General features: G+C 42.6%; 1 protein-coding gene across 2 annotated transcripts in view; it reads right to left on the reverse strand.

Moving 5' to 3' along the window:
- The window catches only part of LOC136000974 (ADP-ribosylation factor-like protein 8B), a 30,272-nt gene extending 13,980 nt beyond the window's left edge, over positions 1–16,292 (reverse strand). For both annotated transcript variants that reach the window (XM_065655025.1, XM_065655017.1), the window contains exons 1-2: positions 16,098–16,292; positions 11,653–11,733 (exon numbers count right to left, since the gene is read on the reverse strand). In XM_065655025.1, coding sequence (XP_065511097.1) covers positions 11,653–11,733; positions 16,098–16,286 — 270 coding nt within the window. In that variant the 5' untranslated portion in view covers positions 16,287–16,292. The remainder of the gene's footprint in view (positions 1–11,652; positions 11,734–16,097) is intronic.
- Between the last annotated feature and the right edge of the window lie 7,370 nt (positions 16,293–23,662).

Raw genomic sequence — 23,662 nt, forward strand, 5'->3', positions numbered from 1 at the left:
AGAATGCTGTTGTCACTCCTCACTGGAGATAAAGTCCAACTTTTAAACATTTTCTGCAACTATGTATTTTATTTTAGTTACAAAAAAAAATGCTATATGCAAACTTCACAGTTTATAATTATTTAATTTAATCATAGCACTCACTGAAGAACTGGAAATGGACTTAAGATTTGCAACACAAAACTGCTGAGTACCTTCATCTCCTGAAAACAAGCACAGTCATTTTAATGGGAGGGGGTATTTCTCAATGACTGGGGTATACTCGCCATTTTATCGGAGACACAAGGTACAATGCTGGAAGGATCAACAGGTGTAAACAGGACACAAAAGCTAAGTGTGTTCTCAGAAACTGTTTTCTGAACCTCATGCTGCTTACCTCCACATTGCGTTCTAAGGCAGGAGAGCACCAGGGGACCCAGCTTTAGAGGTAAGACTGTAATCCCCTCCATCAAGACATAACACACCTCTAAATATAAGGCACCAATCCGTCCTAGCCTCAATATTGTGTCCTCCCCAAGTAGAAAGCCCCGGTTCTGCGTGACCACGTTCAGTCCCTTATACCTTATTTTCACATGATCATGAATCAGTCTCTAGACATCAAAATCCAAGAGATTCTGGTGAAAGTAAGCACATTGAAGTTGTAAGTTGTAGGCAGAAATTGCATTAGAAAGACCGAGAGCAAGGAGACCAGAGGCAAGGACACTGCTAGCTCAAAATGGCCAATCGATAACTACTGTAGTGATTATTAATTTTGCTTGTCCTTGAAGAACACATAACCATGAAAGCAAAAATGAGCGTTTGCTCAATAGCGGAGAAAAGCCAGGAGGATGTGCAACAGTGTGTATGCTGGGAAAAGGTAATCTAATATTGGTAGATCAGACAAGAAAAGGACACTCTCCCATGACAGATTTAACCCCACAGAACAGTTCCCTGGCACTCTCCTCATGTGTCCCCCTTGCTCTTTAGCTCTCAAGTCTGAGCAATCCTGAGGTTCCCAGCATTTACCAATGAGGCAAAGCTGCTGAGGACAGAGCTAACCAGGGGCTTGCATTTATGGTTCGCTGGTGCCCCAACAGGATGTTGAAATAGAACACGTTTATGTAAACTACAGATACGGTCAAACTGGCAGTGGATAAAAGGAAAATATCAGAATCCTAAAGTATGTGGACTAACTAGAGGGATGGTCTGAAATAAAGCAGCTGAAATTTAACATACACAAGTTCAAAACGCTACATTTGAGCAGAGGGAACCAAATGCACTAGCACAAAATGGATAATAATGAGGTAGAGGTGCAGGACAAAAAGCTTGAGCATTTCACAAACTACACTTTCAACAGTGTTGCAGATCTTAAATCAGCAGGTACTAGCAGAAGCATCTTACATAAAATTTTGGACGTATGCACTGCCCTGTCCTCGGTACCAGGGAAGCTCTGGTTTTGAGCACCAGTCAAATTTGAAAAAGTCCAGGTGAGAAAAGAAGGAATGAGAAGAGATTTTGAAAATATGAACTATCAAGAGGGGAGGGGGGAGCAAAACCATAATGTTTCCCAGGAAATGGCTGCCAAATACAAAAGAGAAGAAAAAAGCAGGTCATTTTGTGATGATGGCAACTCATGTTAGATATTAGGAAATAAGCTTTCTAACACTTAGAGTGAAAGAACATTGTACAAAACAAGGGATACTGTAGAACCTTCTTCATGGAAGAACAAATTTTAAGAAACAATCACCTAAGATATTTGGGTAAATACCTGATTCATCTCAGAGCACGAGTTTGGTTTAAATGATTCCTTGAAATCAACGCACGGTCCTCATTTTCAGGAGTCCTAACAGTTACTCGGAATGACCGCTGAGACATTCAGCACTGCCTGTCCTGACTCTGGACACTGGCTTCTGGCACCACGTGTTTGTCCAGACCACTGTAGACATTCCTGTCTAACATATGATCCTCCTCACAATCTGCAGTGCATAACTCCCAGCACAGGTACAGTCTCCAACGCTTCTCTTCCCAAACTGTCAGATGGGAAATTGCTTTTATACTTTTCCTTCTTAGTTGATCATTGACTAATTGTAAGTATGCTCCATACTTATTCTCTGAGACACTCTCCAACCTTCATTTATTTCTTTTTCACAGAACCACTGAGGCTAGCAGGGGCCTTTGGAAATTGTACAGTTCATCTCGTCCTGGCCAAAGCAGGGTCAGCTAGAGCAGACTGCTTCAAGGATGGGCACCGCTGAGAAAGGTTTGGCTACATCTTCTGGCTGCATTGATGAGATCTCCCTGAGCCTTCTCTTCTCTAGCTGAACAGTCTCAGATATCTCAGCATCTCCTCATATGATAAATGCTCCAGTCCTTTTATCATTTTCATGGCCCCTCTCTGAACTCTCTCCAGTAGTTCCACAACCCTCTTACACTGGTGAGCCCAGAACTGGACACAGTATTCCAGGTATGGCCTTATTAGGGCTGAGTAAAAGGGAGAAATCACCTCCCTTGACCTGCTGTCAAAGCTCTTCCTAATGCAGTCCAGGATGCTGCTGGTCTCTGCTGCAAAGATACACGGCTCGCCAATCACAGAATACTTTGGGTTGGAAGAGGCCTTTAAACGTCATCAGTGGTCAGCTTGGTGTTCGCTAGGACTCCCAGGTCCCTTTCTGCAAAGCTGCTTTCCAGCCAGTCAGCCTGTAGTGGTGTCTGGGGTGGAAGCTTCTCAGGTGCAGGACTTTGTCCTTCCCTTTCTTTAACTTCATAAGGGTCCTGTCAATCCATTTCTCCAGCCCATCAAGGTCTCTCTGGATGGCAGTGCAACCCTCTGCTGTGTCAGCCACTCCTCTCCGTTTTATATTTTGGCGAACTTGTTGAGGGTGCACTCTGTTCCATCATCCATGTCACTAATGAAGATGCAAAACAATCCTGAGAGCAGATCACTAGATAACTGGATTTCCTGCTGTGGATCACAGCCCTTTTGAATCCAGCAGTGCAGCTTTTCCTTCCGCAGAACTCTCGTAAATGATCGAGATACCCCACAAAAAATTCTTCTTTATAGAAATCATCACTTTGACTTGAAATCAGCTCAGATACAGCACGGCCATTTCAGAGTGACTCAAGCCATACGGAATAGCCAGTACTTGCTGAAACACTGCTGGAGCTATACAGGCAGTACACACAGAGCCTCGTACCACTGTACGACACATGAGACAGTGACAAGACAAGTAAGATGTTTCTTAATTGTTGCTGAACAGCAGGATGAAGCATTACAAAGCAAGAGGACTCTATTCCTTTGAGGATGTTTGGAGACTTGGAAACACTACTATCCAGAGGAAGGAGGAGTGCTGCAACGAAGGGAGCTGCAGGAAGAACACACACAGCCGGGATACTCCTCCTCCTCCTCCCTCTCTGCCACATGAGAGCAAACAGCAAGTAGCAAGGAGCTTGGTTCCCCACTCCAGCAGATCAGCCTGCGCTGGCCCAGACTGCCGCTCCATGGCCGGACACTGGCCTCTAGCGATGACAGCCGGGTGGCCACAGCCCTGTCCCTGCAGACCCTGTCCCCCAGCAGCTGCTCACGGCTCCCTCCCGACCTCCACATCCAGGGTCAGGCAGAAACTGCCAAGTGGTGCTATTTTAAGAAAACAAAGTGCAAGAGCATGGCAAATGAAGCTGCTGGATTCATCGCCTGTGTGTATGCACTTCTCGTATTGTTCTACATCTTGTTTATACACAAGACTATTCTAAGATCATCACTGTAAGAATCAAAGGTTAATTAGTTGGAGCTCCACAAGCATTTAAAATGTTTGTTACATGTGTCTTCTGAGGCTCTTGAAATTTGGTTTAAAGAATTTTCTTAGCTACTGTCTAGCTTGTTAAACAGTAAACCTCACCAAAGCAAAAAGATTACTAATACTAAGGTAATCCAAAAATAGAGAAATTCCATCAAAACCAAATCACTCAGCAAACAACAAAACTTGCTGGGAATTAAAACCCCAAAATTAATTCAGTCATAGGGTTTTTTTATTAGAAAAAAGTGCTACCCGTCAGTTTTGTTATGAATTTCATCCAAAAAGTTTTAACAGATCCCTCAATTGTAGTACATTAAGTATTTTGATGCTGGAAAGCATCCTGTAATTTAACACCTCAACCACGACCTCAAAATCCATAAAGCTTCCTGCTTAGATTTCAAATATTGCCTGGTAAAATCCCTCCTCTTTGTTTCCTCTTCTTTTAGAAATCATAGATGACAGGGTTTATTAAACACATTGACAAGACAAAATTAGACAACTCATGATTAAAGCTGACATATTTCCATTTCTGATCATGCTCAACCTCAATTAAAGACTATACGAAATTGGCATCTTCCTATGAAATGTTGTGGCTTGCATAAATCAGTGTTTTTCTTTCAGTATGGTTCAGATCAATACTCACACACAGAGGCACACCAGTGACCGTACTTTTATACTCTAGGATCAGGGACTAAATACGAGAATAAATCTGTTGGCTTCTGGAAACAACTGCCAAAATCAAAGAAAGAGCACCATGGGCTCCTTAGCTCTTCTTGCCCTCTGGAAATTGTATGGAATCTAGAGATAGAGCTGTAATCAAGAAACCAGGTAGTGACACTGCACTGGGACAGCACATCTTTCACAGTGGCCTACCCCAAAATATGGCAAAAACCACATAAAGGATTAGTTTCACCTACTACTTGGTGTTGCAGCTCTCTTCCAGGGCGATCAGTCTTAGTCTCCTGGAATGCTATTTTTTCATTGGATGACTTCTTGACCCAGATGGTTTCTCGGACTCACTCTTAGAATAAGTTTAATTCATTCTGTATTGCAGTGTCTCCTGAGACCTTTGAAAAAGGTCAGATGCAAGACCTATCTGCTTACCATGTTTGAAGGACTTAACAGGTTTAGTAAAATAGCACTTTACCCAGGAATTTCAATAATAGCTGACAGTTAGATATTATAACGTTCCTATGAGAATGGTAAGCTGTTTTGTTGGGATAAACAGGTTAAAGAAAATTTCACTCTGAATCCTTCTTAACTAGGCTGCAAATAGATCATCAAAGGATTCCAACAAGTGGCATTCCTCTCACCATCCCTCAGTCATCAACTTACCAACAAATGATGTCATCTTTCTCACAGTACAATTATTTTGGAAACTTTATCTAGCAACTAGGCTGTAAGATTTTAACAGCTTACCTAGATAGGGGAATAGTGATGTACAAGTACTTCATCTTGACAGGCTTTTAAGGAAATAAGCTTCTATACCTAAGAGCCATGCTCCCCTACACCTCCTACTTTCATTGTATGCTGTTGTAGCAGAGAGACCATGAAGACTGGTTAATTTTCCAAACCAAGTATCATTTTTGAAACTAATAAACATATTAATAATGTTAGCATTATCCCCTTATTCTTAACAACTCTATTATAACAACTATATCTAACATGACTTTTGAGATCAAAGTGTAAAAAAGGCACAATTCCACAGAAATTCACACACCTCCTCCCTGCATGAACTTGACCTTGCAATATCACCTGTGCAGACTACTCCAGTACAAACTTATTAGTCACTTCCTTCATCTACTTTTAACTATCCTGGCTCAAAAAATACTTTATTTTGAAGACTCCACTTGTATATGACTTTTGTTTCTCTAGTTGAATGAACCATCAACAGTTTTCTCATCTTTTTCCATGTCTGACAATTCTGTAGCAGCATCAGTATAGGACTCTATCTATCCTTATGCTTTCTCTACATAAACTTTAAATCATGGCCTTATTGTTTCTATGAAGAAGACAGAAAACTAAGGAACTGAAATGACATTCCTATTCCTGTGGATTATTTATGAACTATGGTAGAATGCGGTAACTTTTACTGACTGTGGCATTTGTGGACTCCTTCGATCAGTGGCATATCAAGGCAGATGTGATGAAAAGTGTACGAAACTGACATTTAGGAATGAACAGAAAGGGAAGTGGCTGGATGGTCACACTCAAAGAGTTGCAGTCTATGGCTCAATGTCCAAGTGGAGACCAGTGACAAGTGGCAGTTCCTTAGGGGTTGGTATTGGGACCAGTGCTGTTTAACATCTTTATCAGTGCCTTGGATAGTGGGACCGAGTACACCTTCAGCAAGTTTGCCAACTACACCAAGCTGTGTGGTGCAGTCGACACACTGGAGAGAAGGGATGCCATCCAGATGGGACCTTGACAGGTTCGAGAGGTGGGACCATGCGAACCTCATGAAGTTCAACAAGTCCGCACCTGGAGCAGGGCAGTCCCAAACACAAACACATGCTGGGTGAAGAATGGACTGAGAGCAGCCCTGAGGAGAAGGATTTGGGGGTGTAGATTGATGAGAAGCTCGACACAAGCTGGCAATGTGCGCTTGCAGCCCAGAAAGCCAACTGCATCCTGGGCTGCATCAAAATAAGTGTGACCAGCAGGCTGAAGGAGGTTATTGTCCCCCTCTGCTCCACTCTCACAAGACCTCAGCTGCAGTACTGCATCCAGCTCTGGGGCCTCCAACATAAAAAGGGCATGGACCTGTTGAAGCAAGTCCAGAGGAGAGCTGGAGCACCTCTGCTATGAAGAGATGCTGAGGGAGTTGGGGTTGTCCAGCCTGGAGAAGAGAAGGCTCCAGGGAGACCTTAAAGCAGCCTTCCAGTACATAAAGCGGACCTACAAGAAACCTGGAGAGGCACTTTTTACCAGGTTCTGTGGCAAAAGGACAAGAGGTAATGGCTTTAAACTGAAAGAGGGTAGATTTAGATTGGATAGAAGGAAGAAATTATTCACCATGAGGGTGATAAGGCACCAGAAGAGGCTGCCCAGAGACGCTGTGGATGCCTGGAAGTGTTCAAGGCCAGGTTGGACAGGGCTGTGAGCAACCTGGTCTAGTGGAAGGTGTCCCTGACCATGACAGGGGGGTTGGAACTAGATGATCTTTAAGGTCTCTTCCAACCCAAACCATTCTGTGACTCTATGATTCTAATGAAAACAGAATCCTCGGCTGGATGAATTGGGAAGCATTGCTAAAGCTCAAGTGAAAGGTCCTCCTTCAGTACAAGGGTAATCTTATGAAAGAGACGGAAGGCTCAGGCGGGAGGACAAAAAACACCTGTATACCTGAAAAAACAGTGCAAAAAAAAAATCTCCTTGAATAGGTGAAAACTTAAGGCAGTTTGGCCACTTAAACTGAAACAAACAGCTTTTCCTTGTGAGTCTGCATTTTCTGCTTCATATCACAATGTTAATCATAATTTTGCTGCAGGTCCCATTCTCCTACACATCTGCCATTGATGTGTAAGAGCTCAAGAAGACATGGGATAGCCATAGGGTGTATTTGCACTTGTAAGGCAGTACCTCTGATGTTCCTGTTGTAAATACACTATTTGATCTGCTATCATAGCTAGTGTACATGTTGACTTGTGCATAATAAAGCAGAATCTTGGGAAAGAAAATCTATACAATTAGCACATCAGACTGTTCTTCTGATATCAATTCCCATTGACTTATCTGTAATTTTGCTTTCATAACTAATATGAATCATGAATTAATCAGAAGGACTAGAAATCACCATCCAACATTCGTAAGTCCTAACGATATAGCATTAAACATTTATTTTTTGAAAAATTGTCACTGATCCATCTGAATCCACAATCAGTCTATGTATGCATACTGAACACACCATTCTGGCAGCTCTCTAGCAACAGGCTGCCTTAGTTGTACTTAGAAATTTGTATCTACCAGAGTAGAAGGATGAGGGAAAACTTCATTCTTCCTCACCAAATGGAGAGACTGCTATCCTCCTGTTCAGATTCCATGTTCTAAACATGAGGTTTTGCAGCTATCTAAGTCAACCTATTCAGGCTGCCCCCAAAATGCATCATTTTACCTGTTTCTGTATCCTGCTTTCCCACACTGCAGTGGCACCAACAATGACAGGGCTGTTTGGGGAGCATGCTGCTTAGGTAATCTGACTGGGGAGAAACTTGCCTGGGGAGAAACTTGCCTGGGGGCAGGTTTGGTTTGGTTGTTTTTTTTCAGAGGTTGCTTTCATCTAGATAAGCTGACTGATCTGACTTCTGCTTTGCATGTGATGACTGGTGCTGATGGAAAAGGGGTGCAATGGTGCACAGCCAGGCTTAAAGTAGAATATAAAATTTCACATTATGATTTACTTAAGCTGATTGTACAAGCTGACCTTTGATCTCTGCCACCCGCACTAGGCTGGACTGATTCCCTCTTAGGTTTTCCAAAAGGCAGATTCAGTTTGTCCCTAGCATGAGGAACATCATACTGAGGTTTAGAAGTGCTACCATGGGCAGGAAAGTGAGTGTATTTAAAAGGTTATTTCTGAGGTTTTTTTAAAGAAGGGCTGGTTTTATTTCCCTTTACAAAAAAGTTTCTGTTTGAAAAGCAGAATTTGGACCCCAAAGGAAAAAATATTCAGAAGTTCTGATTTTGGTTAAAAAGGCACTCTTTGGAGAGAATATAAATAGGAATGTACCAAACTACCATTAGGCCGAAGTATGTTCTTTATATAGCAGAGCTCAGCTCTTTGCTCAGGAACACATGGATGGTTGTTGAGACACATTCAACAGACAGACTCATGACTAGAACTTCTTTTTCACTGAAAAAATCAGTCCTGGACTAAGTGAGGCCATTGGTTGCTTCGTCTTTAAGGAACAGGAGCAGTATTTTGAGAAATGAGTGGTTTAGGGTTTGGCCTTTGTGTGCATGTACTTATGCAACGGGATGAGGCACAAAGAAACCAGGCCGTGGAAGAGAAGAACACGTTCGATGAAGAGAGGCTAAGAGGCATGAGGAGAGGTGGAGGTAAAATCCATTGCAAGGAGAGGAAACAGCTCTCTGCCCATCAGAATACTTCGTTGTTTTGCAGCATGAATACTGCCCTACTGCAATTAAAGCAGATGTTCCCGTAAATTTAAATTCACCCTTACCAGCCTTACCTTAAATGTAGAGAATGCACTACCATGAGCAGAACTGGCCACAGAGAAATGAACCAGCAGAGGTGAGGGAGAGATTGGATCATTTTGTATATAATGACAACAGAGGTGAAGAAGGGCCAAGACCAGAAGTTAAATCTCATTGTCGATGAAATACTGTGGGTTTTTTGCCAGTTTCAAACACAGTGTTCATAAGAACTAACAGAAAGCATCATGAAATAACAGCCTTCATTTACAAGAAAAAGCTGCATAACTATTACTCAGCAGAATGTGCACCTTGTGTGCTACTTCTGTCTCCTGAAAGACCAGTTCAGTTACTTTTTACTGTTCTGATTCCTGCGTCTCCAAAAGAAACTGAGCATAGAGGGCTGGCTGCAAGATCTGAGAGGCTTTTGATTCTGGTCACCTATATTTTTTCCCAGATAAAATCCAACTGACACAGGCTTACTCATATTGCCATATAAATTCCTCTGTTTTGAGAGAGCTACCCACTGTGTAAAGTAATGCTAATCTTGACTACCTATTCCAGTAGACAAGCTACTAGTAGCAGCTTGAAAGTAGTAGCATCTCCCATGAAAACAATGCTGAAAATTTTGATCTTTGGGAATAAAATGTAAAATGAGAGCCATTGCACACTCACATTTGTAGGTGTTAGTGGTTCAAGCAGCTCTCATCTCACCCCAGAAGAATTCATAAAAAGAAAGAAATCAAGACAAAATTTCTTTCATTGTCTGTGCAGAGGGAGGGTGTTCTCTCAAAATCTTGGAAGTTTCTGCCCTGTAACTCCTGCAGTAAGTGCTTTTCTTGCTACAATATATTTTAATAAAAAATATAATAATAGTATAATAATTTGTATTTATTAAATCATTAAATTGGACATTTTCCCCTACTACCACACAAAAGCTGGTTGTTCAAGGCTACAGAAAGGCATTCCTTACTGAAAAAATTCTGTATTGAAATTTTTGTATTGTGGGAGGACACAATTTTTACTTAAAAGAAGACTTGGCTGTGTTGCATTGAGTATTGCACTGCTCATCATGTGACAGTTTGGGGTTTTTTAAACTCACCACACACATGATCTACACTGAAAAAAAAAGTTTAGGCTATCAGTCATTTTCCTTTCAGGAAATGTGTGAATTAAAAATGCTTATACGGTGCTACTTCGTCTTCTTGCACACTTGCTCTGTGACAAGAGTAAAGGCAGATTCTCTCCCAAAGTGCGCTCTAATAACGTACTTATCATAATGATAAAACACAAACTCACAAAGTTGAGGTTACCATGACAATAATGACTCTCCTCCGCTTTAGTTCTACTCCATTTTACATGTTACTCTATCTTCCTTTTAAGTCTTTTACTATCTTTACTGTGGAGCTAGTTTTAAGATACTCATCATCATTTATTTTCGGCAATCTGCTAAAATTTCCTCGGAAACTAAAATCAGACCAAATCATGGGTAATGTTAAGAGTTTTTATTTCAGCCAAACCTGACATGAATTTCAAGAGGGTATATGGGAAGGAAAGTTGAGGTGATGAGAGGAAATAGGTAACATTAGACTTTCCGTTTCAAAAAGACTGGCTTATTAAGCACCCTAACATACAAGCAGTTTTACAGGAACCTACTGATTATTTTGCAAGATTGTAACACAGAAGTAGATACACAAGTGAAATGTACAGTCCAAGGCCCTACCTCATATGAACTTTCAAAGAAGTATAGCAAGATACTAAGACCAGAAACAGACAGGCAGTAACAGTATCTATACCCCTACGGTCATCTTAGGTTTAGGGTTATTTAGTTCAGCTTTAGCATCTCCCAATCAACAGAAGTAAATTATCCCTTTTATCACGCTTTACCTGCTCACTGTTTAGAAAGAGTGGTTAGACAGTTAGCAACTGCTTATATTCACAATATAGATTGTTTCAGAAAATCCTCCCTAGATTTAGGAGTCATACCAAATCAGAGGCAAAAGAATATCTTTAGAACTGAGGGAGAAAGGAGAGAAAATGAAGGAAAAGGAGGGAAAAGTCAAGGCAAAGGCAAAAGCAAAAGCCTACATTTCCTTCACCTAATTTTAGATAGAAGTTACGAATTTGATCTAGTCTCATTAACCAGGCCCTCTTTATAATCAAATAACACAGTGCACCTTAATGCTACCAGAGCAATTCATCTCTATTTTGAAGCCTATGGCATGAACCACAATCAAACTAGAATAATCTCTACATTTCTCTATAGGCCTAAGAGATGGTTCCCTGACAACTGACTTACATTAGATGTTCTATTTCCACATAGCTGACATTACGTGTGCTAAACTGCACTCTCCACTGGTAAATCAGGAATGAAGTTGCTTCAGATTTCACTTAGAGTTGTGAGGAGGAGGAGAGAGAGAGAAGGGAAGAGGGAGGCACATCTGGGAGTCAACACAGCTCCCTTAGTATCTCAGAATTTATGACCTTTTTAATCCAAAAGAGTGCAGCAAAGCTTCTGCCTGGCATGGGTATCATGAAATCGAACAGATTAATGTAACAAAGAAATATATGACTATATGCTTTTAAAACAGTTATTTTTGAGCTAGAAAAACAGATAAATGATCCTATCATCTTAAAAGGAATTTCCTACACTCTCACATTCCAAGTTCAAATCACTTTGTCTATTATTTATTCACTTTGTATTAATTCAAACATGCACACCTACCTTTATGGTAACGTTTCCTTTTGTTATTTTTCTCATATTGAAGCCTACTGTAGGAATCATATCTTCTGTGAATTGCCCTGACTAGAACACACAAAAAAAAGAAAAAAAAGTACTTATTATAAAATAGTTGATCATTAACAGAGAAGTTTCTCGTTTGCAATCTAAAGTTTTTATTTTACAACACAGTAAAATATCACATTAATTTTCTACAAAAGCACTGGCCAGCACATCAATTAATGCATTGTCACGCCAAGGAAGACTGCTCATTTCAGTCCCTTTAAATGATCTTTTATTCTCCCCAGTGACAAAGATCACCCCAGAAACCACGAGACTTCAAATAATTCCTCATCTGATCCTCGAGCAAACCAGAAAGCAGCACAGTCAAAATACTGAATCATAGAATGGTTTGGCTTGGAAGGAACCTTCAGAGGTCATCTAGTCCAACCCCCAATATGATAAAACTGACTGCACCAGGATTTTTCCCTGTAGTTTCTCACTACCATTGCCAATGGTTTAACTCCAAATGTAATAACGGTGAAAGAGTGCTCACAGAGTACTACATGCAGACTTTTTCCTTCTGAGCAGGTGACAGCAGAGGAGTACCCCCTTGGAAGCTAAGAGAATGCCATTAAGATGGAAAAATACAAGGTACTAAGCACGCCATAAACCCAAAACATAAAAGCAAACTTCTGTCTCCTTCCCCAGTTCAGACAAATATTTTTATAAGACAGACACTTGTCATCATGCCCATGTGAACCTTACACAAATCTATCCCCTACGGCAGACAGCTTTTGAGGAGAAAGGTGAAATCCGCTCTAAGTACATTACTCATTATTCATTCTTCCTTTTCAAAATGTATCATTAATACGGTATTGTGTCTCCCAGGAGAAGCGCATTAAGACATGCAGACGGTTAACAGCCATGCTTACATGAAGGCTCATACACTCTGCAACATACACAGTAGTCCTGGTTTTGTAGTCACCCAGAAAGGAGAGCAGGACTTCCTGGACATGCCACTGCGCTTCCCTATCTATCTGTCCATATTCCTTTCACCTAACTCATCATCCCACGTGCACTGCGGTATTTTTGGGAGAATAAAATATGGTTACGTGAAAAAGGAGAGAAGCAGTCATGCTCCAGCATGGCCCTCCCGAGAGCTGATGATCAGAGCTTCAGAGTGCACTGGAGCAGCTACGTGCCTCACAGTGCACACTTTGCCGCCAGCTACCCCGGGTCTCTGCTTTCTGCAACTTCGCATTGTTTGAGGCAGAGAAAGAATACAGTAGTCCTCCAGTTCGCGTTCACAAATTAAAACTATTTTTAACCTGGGTCTTTGAAAGCTGTATAACCTTTGGCAATTACTTGATCCTCTCACAAGATTTTGGGGTTTGGAATTAAGACTCTTCAGGCAAGAAACAATACTTGTCCAACCTTACCTGTGAGAACCTTCTTGTTAAATTCTGTATTATACCTCGTCCCCATCTTTTATTTTTGAAAGTCTCTTTTTTCCCCCTCTTTCCTTGCTTCAACAACTTGTCAAGAAGCAGAAGGAAAAAACAATGAAGACAAATGCACCCACAGTTTTGTACAGATACACATACCCAGCAGTGACAGAGGTTTTTAATTGGACAAAGTAAGACAAAGCCAAGCAGTAAGTATCTCCTGTAGCAGGTACTGGCCAAATTTGTTAAAATATATAGTACATTTATTTGAGGAGGACAGACATATAACACATACGAACACAGAAACCCTGTGCACTGGAATGCCTGGAAGACCAGCCAACCAACTCAGGAGGCTATTGTTTAAATAAACTCATAGAAACTCAGGATTCCACTTTTGTAAGCAAACTATACACCATGTGTAATATGCTAAACTGGAACACAAAAATAAAAAAAATTTTAAAATCATAAATGCTCTGGTATTAGGGACAGAATGCAAAGAATTAGTGTCCCCATTATTCATCTTTAGTCTTTTCCTCTAAAAATTGTCCATTCTGGTTGAGCGGAATCAGCTAGTATTATGTTTAAGGTTCTTCATTTTCCCATACAACGAAGCAAAGAAAGCTGAATCTTTTCCCCACATTAGTCCAAAAACTCTGATTACTGTGTTTTATTTCAGGTGCTGTAAGCATCATGAAGTAAAAAATCCTTTCCATTTTCTTGCTAAGGAAGTTTTTTACATGTGAATACTCAAGATGTGCAAACAAGTGTACTGTCATATCTCAGTCAAAAAAAGATCACATCCTGACACAGATGAAAAAAACATGCTGAGAAGTTTGCAATGTCCTCTTTAAATGATGCTGACTATTGAACTGACAATGAATACTGCCATTACCCCCACCATATCGACAACCATGGGCCAGATTCTATTTCATTACATCAGTGAACATCCATAATAAAAGGCAACGACGTTATCCAAGGTTTCCGCTGGAAACGGAACTAAATATGGCTCAAGCTCTTCAGTGAGGAGATTGTCTCAAAAGGTGTTTATTTGGTGTTAGCATGGTAGGATCTCTGAATACTATTGCAAAGTGGAAAAAATGGTAATTTCCTACCATTTGTTTTTGTGATCCATTGCAGTTTGCATTTTAAGGAGCCACTAGTTTGTGATGCTTATTTTCATCTCATCACACTCTAGCCACATACACACAAACGCACAGAATTTCCAATCTATTTGCCACCCCCATATCAACTGTATTCAAAAGTAAGCTATTATCCATCGCCTTACTCCTAAATTGTTCAGCCACCCTTCGTCAGTGATTATCATGGCATGTCATCTCCAGATTGGAAGATTCAAAAGCTACAAAACCTGCAATCTCTGACATTCCGCAAGTCAGAAAACATGGATGCCTCATAGAATATTCTTAAGTTACAAGTTTGCTGGCAAAATTAGACCTGCAGTAACAGCAGTGCTCTGAAATTAAAGATATTAGCATAAGAGGAATAAACACATAAAATGCCATTCCACAGGTGGTGTAGTATAAATGCGCGAACAAACATTTACACACACAAAGTCTAATACCACACACTAGTGTTAGAGGTCTCTGAACTGCTGTGCTCTTCTTTGCTCCGTTTATTAAATCAATCGAAGAAACAATATACTTTGTCGTGTCTTTTCCCTCTTCCTCAGCAAAGCCTGCCTTGGGAGATGAACACTTCCAATAGGCATGAGCCAAGCTGGGACCTGTGTTACCAAGACTTCCAGAGTGCCTAACAAACCAACTAAAATACCAGTTCTGTTTATTGATTGCTGATGTCCTCCAATGCATACATTCATTGCTTTTTGTACTTTCCTTTCCCCATTCTTCTTTTCCCTTTTCTCTCCATTTCTTCACTCACACTAATCTCCTAATTTTGCCTGAATCCATAATTGTATATGAAAGCAAACAACAAATACTGTATGCTCATATTCATCATTGCCTCAGTCTCTTTGACTTTAGCCATACGCCTCCCAGTCTGGTTTTGATTCTTGATCCAGTAACTTTTCAGAATAAGGACCAAAGTACCTCTGGAAGCCCGTATCTCATGGCAGGTGATGTTGCAAAACATCTAATAGCAGTAATCACCTTGCAGAAAAGGCTATGCATTGAGAAGTTTCATGGTCAGTATTAGCCATATTTAACATATACATTTGTCTCCATCTTCCAATGGAAAGTAAATCTCTTGGATGGGCCCAAATGCAGAAGGGTGGAGGGCACACCAAATAAAGATGAGGAACATATTTCAGCACAGCAAAATGAATAATGTCATGGCAGGTGTCAATGTCAGAGAGGAACAAGGATGCAAGGCCATCGTCTGTCACTGTGGGAAGGGAATGCCAAATCAGGCTTGAATCCTGGGAAAGAGCTATCAAGGAATTGTGGGAGGCATTAGTATTGATACAACTGATAGAATTCGGTGACAGGGGAGTTGCCGCCTTGCAGGATGCACAATATATTCCGAGTTATTCTGAGATACACCGGCCGCGAAAAGCCACCTCTGAATCACGGGCAAGAGCCCGTGCCCAGGAACCTGCTTTGAGAGGGGCGCGCTTTGCAGTCAGGCACAGGAGACATTTTCTTCTCCCTCTTAAAACGATTTCACGCCCACCTGAGCCGACCGTCAAATTCTCGAGGCTGCAGAGGATGCAAGGGCTGCCTCCCGCCCGCCGCCCCGCTCCCTCCGCCGGATCTCCGGGCCGGAGGCGGCCCCGCCGCAGGCCCTGGACGCCAAGCCCGCACTTGTTGCCGGGGGAAGCGACGCGGAGCGGCCGGCTCGGGGCGGGCGGGCCCGGGGCCCCTCCAGCCCCGCCGGGCCCCTCCAGCCCCGCCGGGGCCCGGGCCGCCGCCCCCCGCCTCAGCGCCCGCGGCGACCCCCCTCCCGCGGGCCGCCGCCCTGAGCGCCCCCCGCTCCGCTCCGCCCCGCCCCTGCGCCGGGCCGGCGGGCGGCCGGGCCGCGGCAGCGTACCGCCAGCACGGTGAGCAGCGTGGTCTTGCCCGAGTACTGCAGCCCCACCAGGGTCAGCTCCATCTCCTCCTTCCAGAACAGCGAGCGCAGCCACTCCAGCAGCCGCGCCACCAGCGCCAGCATTCCGGTCAGCGCCCCCGACCTGCGGCAGGCGCCCAGTCCCAGCGGCACCGCCTCGCTGCTGGGCATGGCAGCGCGGGGCGAGGCGGCGGCGGGGCAGGGGACGCGCCCGGGGGGCGGCGGCGGCGGCGGCGAGGCGGCGCGGGGAGCCGAGCGCCGGGCAGAGCCTCACGGGATGGCGCCGCCGCCCTTCTGCCGCTGCCACTTGCTGCAGACAGGGGAGGGGTTTGGGGCGGCTTGGCTCGGCCAGGGGCGGGGAAGCGGCGGGGGCGCCCTGCGAGGGGCCCGGGCGGCCGAGCGAGCGTGAGTCAGGGCTGGGCGCTGGCCGGGGTGGGCAGGGAGGTGCCCGTCGTGTGAGGTGACGGAGCCGCGTCCGCGGCGGGGGCGGGCGGGGCGGCTCCCACACGACATGGCGGGCGGGGCCGGGCCCGCGGCGGGGGCGGCAGGCGGAGGAGCGTCCCACCGCCCCGAGGAGGCCGCCGGCCCGGGCACCGCGACGGGCACTGGGGGTCCGCGGGGATGGCGTGAGGTGAACAGCTGGTCCCGCCGGGAGTGTGGCGGGACGGGGCCCGGCGCAGACCTGCCGCCATGGGCTGGCTGCCCAGCACCCCCACCCAACAACGGATGCACGGGGCCCGCGTGTGCACCACTGGCTTTTGAGATTTGGAGGGCTTGGTGGGCTTGGTCTCCTTGACACGACGGATTTTAGAGGTCCTTCACCACTAGTGATGGCAGTTCTCACATCCCCAGGGCTTCCACTCTTCCCATGAAACTTTTCTCAAATTGTTCATCATGTAGGCACAGACTTTCAGGTCCAGAGCTTATCATGGCTTTATTTTGGGTCTTCACTGACCCTGGTTTTTGGGGAGTTGCCCTTAGCGCACCTCTTCCCCCAATAAGAGACACTTGTGATGGTGGTTTTCACAGAATCACAGGAAGTTAGGGATTGGAAGGGACCTCAAAAGATCATCTAGTCCAATCCCCCTGCCGGAGCAGGAACACCTAGATGAGGTTACACAGGAAGGCGTCCAGGCAGGTTTTGAATGTCTCCAGAGGAGAATCCACAACCTCCCTGGGCAGCCTGTTCCAGTGTTCTGTCACCCTCAGTGAGAAGAAGTTTCTTCTCAAATTTAAGTGGAACCTCTTGTGTTCCAGCTTGAACCCATTACCCCTTGTCTTACTGTTGGTTGTCACCGAGAAGAGCCTGGCTCCATCCTCCTGACACCCACCCTTTACATATTCATAAACATTAATGAGGTCACCCCTCAGTCTCCTCTTCTCCAAGCTCAAGAGACCCAGCTCCCTCAGGGAGATGCTTTGTATAGTGGGCAATGATGGGACAGGCGGCTTCACCAGGAATCTTCTGCCTGCACTGGCTAAGTGATAATTAATGTATTGTCTTGCTGCACAGCATTAGAGAAAGGCTTGTTCCCCCCTAAATACAGACCTGACATTTAGCCTGGGTCCATCTGCCAGCCTCTGAAGTTGTCACACAGCGTGCTCAAGAAGGTTGCAATGCTGGTGGTGTTGGTTTATGAAGGATTTTCACACAGGTGTAAACAAGGCACTTAAAAAATTGAGTATGGGTGCTTCTACTATTGAAACGTAGCACATTCGTCAAAACGTTTAGAAATTTGTTTTTCATGCCATTTTTACAGACATTATTCAGCATTTTAGAGAATGCAATTTGTGACAAACCTCACTGGTTACGTCAGTCAGACCGCAAAAACTGGAAGCTCTTGTGACATTCATGTCATGAGCAATTGGTTCTGGGCTAGCTGTAAAGATGAAAAAATTTTATGCTTTTTCATGCCCTGCTTGTAGATACAGTAAAAATGACTCATCGTGTAATTTTTTTTTACGGATACTCATTTATTTACCCTTGTAAATTTAATTGAACATTTTCAGAAGGAAATTGGACACTGGAACTGGCCCTGCCACCCAGTGGTAATGTTAGGGAATTATTTTTCATCGCAATATAAAATCTGGCGGAAAGCAGACAGGTTTCAGTGGCAAGTCCCAAACACACAAAAAGAAGTAGGTTTTTCCCCAGTAACATGACGTGCTGCCCTCGATACAGGCAGTCCTTTTGTCCTAACGCTATTCCCTAGCCTTGGTGTTTTGAGTTGAAGTCAGAATTTTGAATGCCACTCTTAAAACTGAAGCATCGGTGGTGCCTTCAGCAGTTTCAGAGCACGGTACCGCTCTCAAAGTTTCTTGAAAATTGGTGGCACAGTGAAAGAGACTTGATCGGGTCCTGCATTGAAGGATCTATAACAGAACTCTGCTGTTTTACTTGCCTCTTGGTAGCAGCCAGATGGCCGTTCAGTACATACTTACATCCTCACCTCAGCCAGTGGTCACAAATTTACTGTTCAGTTACCATTTACTCTAAAAGTAACTGCAGAGATCACTGCAGACAGAGGTGGAAAATTTGACGTTGTAGAAATGGGTTATTCTGGTTAGATGGGTAAAAGGACCTCAGGAAATCATTTATAGGCAAAACACTATTATTTTATTTTTCTGCTATGGATCTTGATATTTTTAAAAACTTGTTTCAGCCAAAGCAATTATCGTATTTTGAGTGAGTAGGTGAAATATTTCTGGCTGCCTTAAAACTGAAATATATAATAATTTCTCCTGTCTCCACATATCACCCAGCTGGCAATGTGTGGTATAAAGACAGCCCATTTGTGAGAGTGGTTTCTGGGAATGAAGTGGTCCTGATTACTCCATGGGGGAAAACTCAAAATTGAGCAGTCACTATTTTTGCAAGGATCTTAAAATTCTGCCATAGTGCTTAAGGTTCATACTGATGGAAGCTTAAAGAAACTATATATTGAAGATACAGTAACATGAAAAAAATACATTTCAGTCATATCCTCATAAAAGGCCAGCAGAACATGGGCAAGTAAATTCTAAAACATAATTCAGCTGTACACTGCCTGGAATCTTCTACAGTATCTAGGGGCTCAAAATATCATATAAGAAAAAGTCTTGGACCATTTGTCCAAGTTCAAAGTTCTGTTATATTGTTCTAAAATCTGTTGTATCTTTTGAGAAACTATGATTATGAAAGGCAATTCTTTATTTTGCAGACTGTTTGGTAATAGAATATTGTATGTAAAAATATTGCTACCTTCCTACAATTAGCAGCTCAGAGGACATTTGTTCTTGCAGCTAAAAGCCAGAGCTGTGGCACAGGAGGCCACAGTTCATTATCCTGTTTGACTGTAGGAAAGCTACTTAATCTTTCTGGGTAACATTTAATGACTGATAAAATATTTCACTTCTGTCTTGCCTATTGAGATTTACGCACTTGAGAACCAGTTCAGCAGCATTATGGAGCTGTGCAGCACCTACCATATTGAGTCTTCCAAGTGTCTGATATGATAGTAAAGCAGCTTACTCCATCACAGAAACTTACTTGTGCTATAAAATTTATAACAGTGGATCTTACGATTCAAATGACGGTGGTGGTGATGCTATAAATATATAGTGAGCAAAACTTGACCTGAACCAACACTGCATATCCAGATATTTCCACATTTGGGTAGAGGCAAGATGTTTGGGACCCACATCTCTAGTTCAGAGTTCTACCAAAGAGATCAGATCACATTATCTGCAGTTTTAGCACAGATTTTAGTGGCAGCTGAAGATCTTAATGAGAAGAAGCTTTCAGCTGAATGAAATAATCATGGAGGAGAGCATGAAAAGAGTCTTACTCAGGTATTTTCAGGTTTGCCCTGATATACCAGATGGAAAAAAAACCCCTGTAGAATAAGCCATACATCTTTTCTGCTAATGAGGCACTGCGTTTGTGAAAGACGAATCGTCTTCTCCATTTGTAAGCCAGAGTCAAGCAGCTGCTTTGCTAAAGAGAACAGAAAGACTGTGTCGACCTTTTCAATGAAAGTATCGTAACGTAACCACCAGTGTCTATGTGCGTCATCCGTGCCCTCTGCTGAATCTTAATAATTTTTCTCATGCTCCAGTAAAGGAAGGAGTGAAAACAGGTTTCTGTAAGGATTGTTACATTGACAGAGTGGGACAGATAAAGGCTTTTAACTCAAGAACTCTCCATTTTGGATACCTAAGTTTGGTATATGCAGCGCAAAAACTGAAGCGTGCGTAGGACTTAAAGACAGTCTAAGTCTGTGTATTATTGGTCCAAGCATTAAGGTACTTCCAGCTTTGTTGTGACATTAACTATATTATTGTAATGGGACTACAGGGTGCCCTTAGCCTGCTTTTGAATGGGAGATCCCTGCCTCAGGAAATCATTACTTGACACTGGGAAGCTATTGTCTTGTCTTGACCTGCAAGTAGCCTGAGGGAGCAGTGTGCTCCAGAAGGCGACTGCCAACATATGGTGTATTTCTTCTGCAGGATCTTAAAGTTCTGTTGAACAAATGTATTTTCGGAGATGAAAACAAAGGCAGAGAAGGGTGACCGCATGTTGTCTGATGTTCACATATATATGCCACTGAACACCATGCTCTGGAATTACATGTACAGAAACAAAATATTGGCTTGAATATATAAAGCAGTGAGTCACATTAATTTTCATACTATCTGGTTTTGTCTGATCACTAATCAATAAATGTCTTAACAGTTATAAACTAAGGGGTATACAAGCATACACTGAAAAATGTCATCTAATTACTGCTGGCCAAGGAGAACGGTGATCAATATGCCATGATGGTGGTAACACATTAGTGAACATAATGAAATCCAGAGTTATTCTCTTGAGGATGTTAATATTGATAGGTGCTCTTTACCTCCTTGTCCTTTATTATACTTTCTCATATGTAGTAAGGAGACAGCAAATGCTGGAAGATTTTGCAGTCCTGAGTACTATTGACAGTGAAAAGTACTCATGGAAGGTTCAGAACACCTACAAAAAATGAACTGTTCTCTGAAGACATCAGTCATTGACTGGTATACACAAAAACTTAGGATGAAAAATTCCATGGTGTGGGGTTAAATTTCAGTGTAGCCTTTCCAGAAAAATAGACTGAAGGGTCTGGGATAGCCATATATTAGGAAACATTTAGAAGGATTAAGGGATGAAGTTAGACCAATAAGCTTTTTGAACCTGTTTCCAGCCACCTATACAATGGTTTCCAGTAGGAGAGGAAAAACTGCCAAGAAGAAACGACAAAAAAGAAATTTCTCTTAGAAAGGTGAAATCATGTTTAGTAAAGCAGGGTGGGGTTTTTGTTGGTTTTTTTGGTTGGTTCATTAGTTTTTGGTTTTGTTTTTGTTGTGTGGTTTTTTTTTTTTAAAGGCATGCAATAAACAGTGTTTTGTATCAATGTTATTCTTTGGAATTAAACTCATGACTCTGTCTTGAAATCTCAGAACCTAATTGTGAATACTGTTTTGCTTGGGCAGCACAGGTATCTGCCGGTGACGGGCTTGCACAAGCACACTGTGAAAAACCTTTCAAGTAAGTTATAAGTGTGTATGCTTGAAGGGGTGGAATTTAGTTGTCTTTTTAAAAAGGTCATCACTGTGCCATAACTGAGTATGTTTCAAAAGTATGTAACTGTCTTTGCTGTCTTGTTGTTTGTATTGAAACGTGATGGATAGGTACATGTACAAATCTAATCTGTGTCTAGGAGTTGTCTGATGCATATTGCACAGGTCTGAAATCTTCCACACAATTCTTTGCTGATATATGTACAAGGTGTCCCAGTGTGATGCAGGGATTAAAGCAAATTTTGCTGGACTCCTTGAGATGCTAGTCACATCCTAGGCTGTCTGCAAAGTGGTCTTTTGCCTGTATCTCAGAATCTCTCTCCATGTTCTTATTGTTAATACAGAGAAGCAAGAAACTGTAGTGCAGGGATTAAACTATGACTTCACTTCTGTTCAGAATCTGCAAGTGCCAATAGGCATCTCTCTTAAAAGTGCTGATATTTTTGGGTTTCCCAGAATAAGCAACACACATTCCAAATTCTTCAGGTAGAGAAGCAGCATTTCTAGACAGTGAAGCACAAACAGCTTTCATTTAGACCGCTTCATCAAGCCCATTTTAGCTTCTCCCTGAGTACGGCCAGCCTGAATTCTGCCTGGATGGCAGAAATATAAAATAATGAATGGCAAAGTGAAATGAATGTTCCACTAGTATTTAATCTTAAGAACATAAAAAAATGAAACTATAAGGTTACAGAGACTACGATTCCAGGAAATACAATGAATGGAAGGTGAATGGGGGGGGCATGCTTTAGGAGAATAAAAGTTTGGCTTTGAATATACAATAATCACCAGCAACGGATGGCATAGCACCCCTTTTCTTTTTTTCCTCCTTCCTTACTCCATGGAGACTTGCTGACTCCATGGTGACTTTTTAGCATAGAATGTAGGCAAGATAAATATAATACAGAGCAAAATAATATATTTGGAATATACTGTAATTTCACACAGAAGGTAGCCTGAATCTCACTGTGACAAGTCTGTAGGAGTTAAAGCATGAATTGCAGATACATGTAGGTAACATAAATATCCCAAATGAACAGTCGAAAGGTGGTTGGTAAAGCACTGTGCATCTGAGCACAAGACATTTATGGATGACGCTTACGAAGACACGTTTCTGTGGGCAGTTTATTGCAATATTCTGCTTTCCTCTCACCTTACTTGTACTTTTCTGGTCCTGACGGCTCTCACCAAAAAAAGAGATGGGATCAGATGCTAACCTATCAGTTATTGTGTTACTTTATCTTTACAATGGGCCTCAGGGAAAGGTTGTTGGTACTAAATAGCAGGTAGATAAAAACTGTTGAGTGGGAAGGGACTGGTCTGTCCACATTCCCTACTGCTTCCCTCTTCACCTACCAGTTCACTTCCTCTGCATCCACTGGGAGGTCCCGGATGCTCTGTCTCAACTCTTCTGTGATTTTAACTTCTCGTTCCTCTTTTTCTGGTGATTTCACATTTTCCTCATCCCAAATGCTCTGCATGCTATTGCTTGGCTGATAGTCAAAATTATTTGTGGCAAGACTTGCAGATTTTGTGAAGCTGCAAGCTCCCTTATCACAAAGTGCTACAGATCCAGTGTCTTTCAGAGCACTAGATACAAACAAGCCTAACCTCAGGAAACTTTCCCAATTTGTGATTTAACAAAGCAGTGCAGTGTTTGAACTCGAATAATGTGTGCCAACATAAAATTTTAACCATGTTAAAGCATTCTGCTGAAAAAAAACACTTCGTATGAGTTATACAAAATACACTGAGACATTACCAGTGACATTTCCAGTTCTTAGAAACGTTCTGATGGTTATCACAAATCCAGTATGAAAGGGCGGGACCTCAGATACAAGTATTATATAGAAGACATAATCATGGCTTTTGTTCACCCAAAATCAAATAACTAAAATCAAAGCTGCATTGAAGAAACAACATATTTAAAAAGGTGATGAAAACCAGCTAGCTTCTTTTGT

Source organism: Caloenas nicobarica, chromosome 1, assembly GCF_036013445.1.
Source record: "Caloenas nicobarica isolate bCalNic1 chromosome 1, bCalNic1.hap1, whole genome shotgun sequence".
NCBI classification, from domain to species: domain Eukaryota; kingdom Metazoa; phylum Chordata; class Aves; order Columbiformes; family Columbidae; genus Caloenas; species Caloenas nicobarica.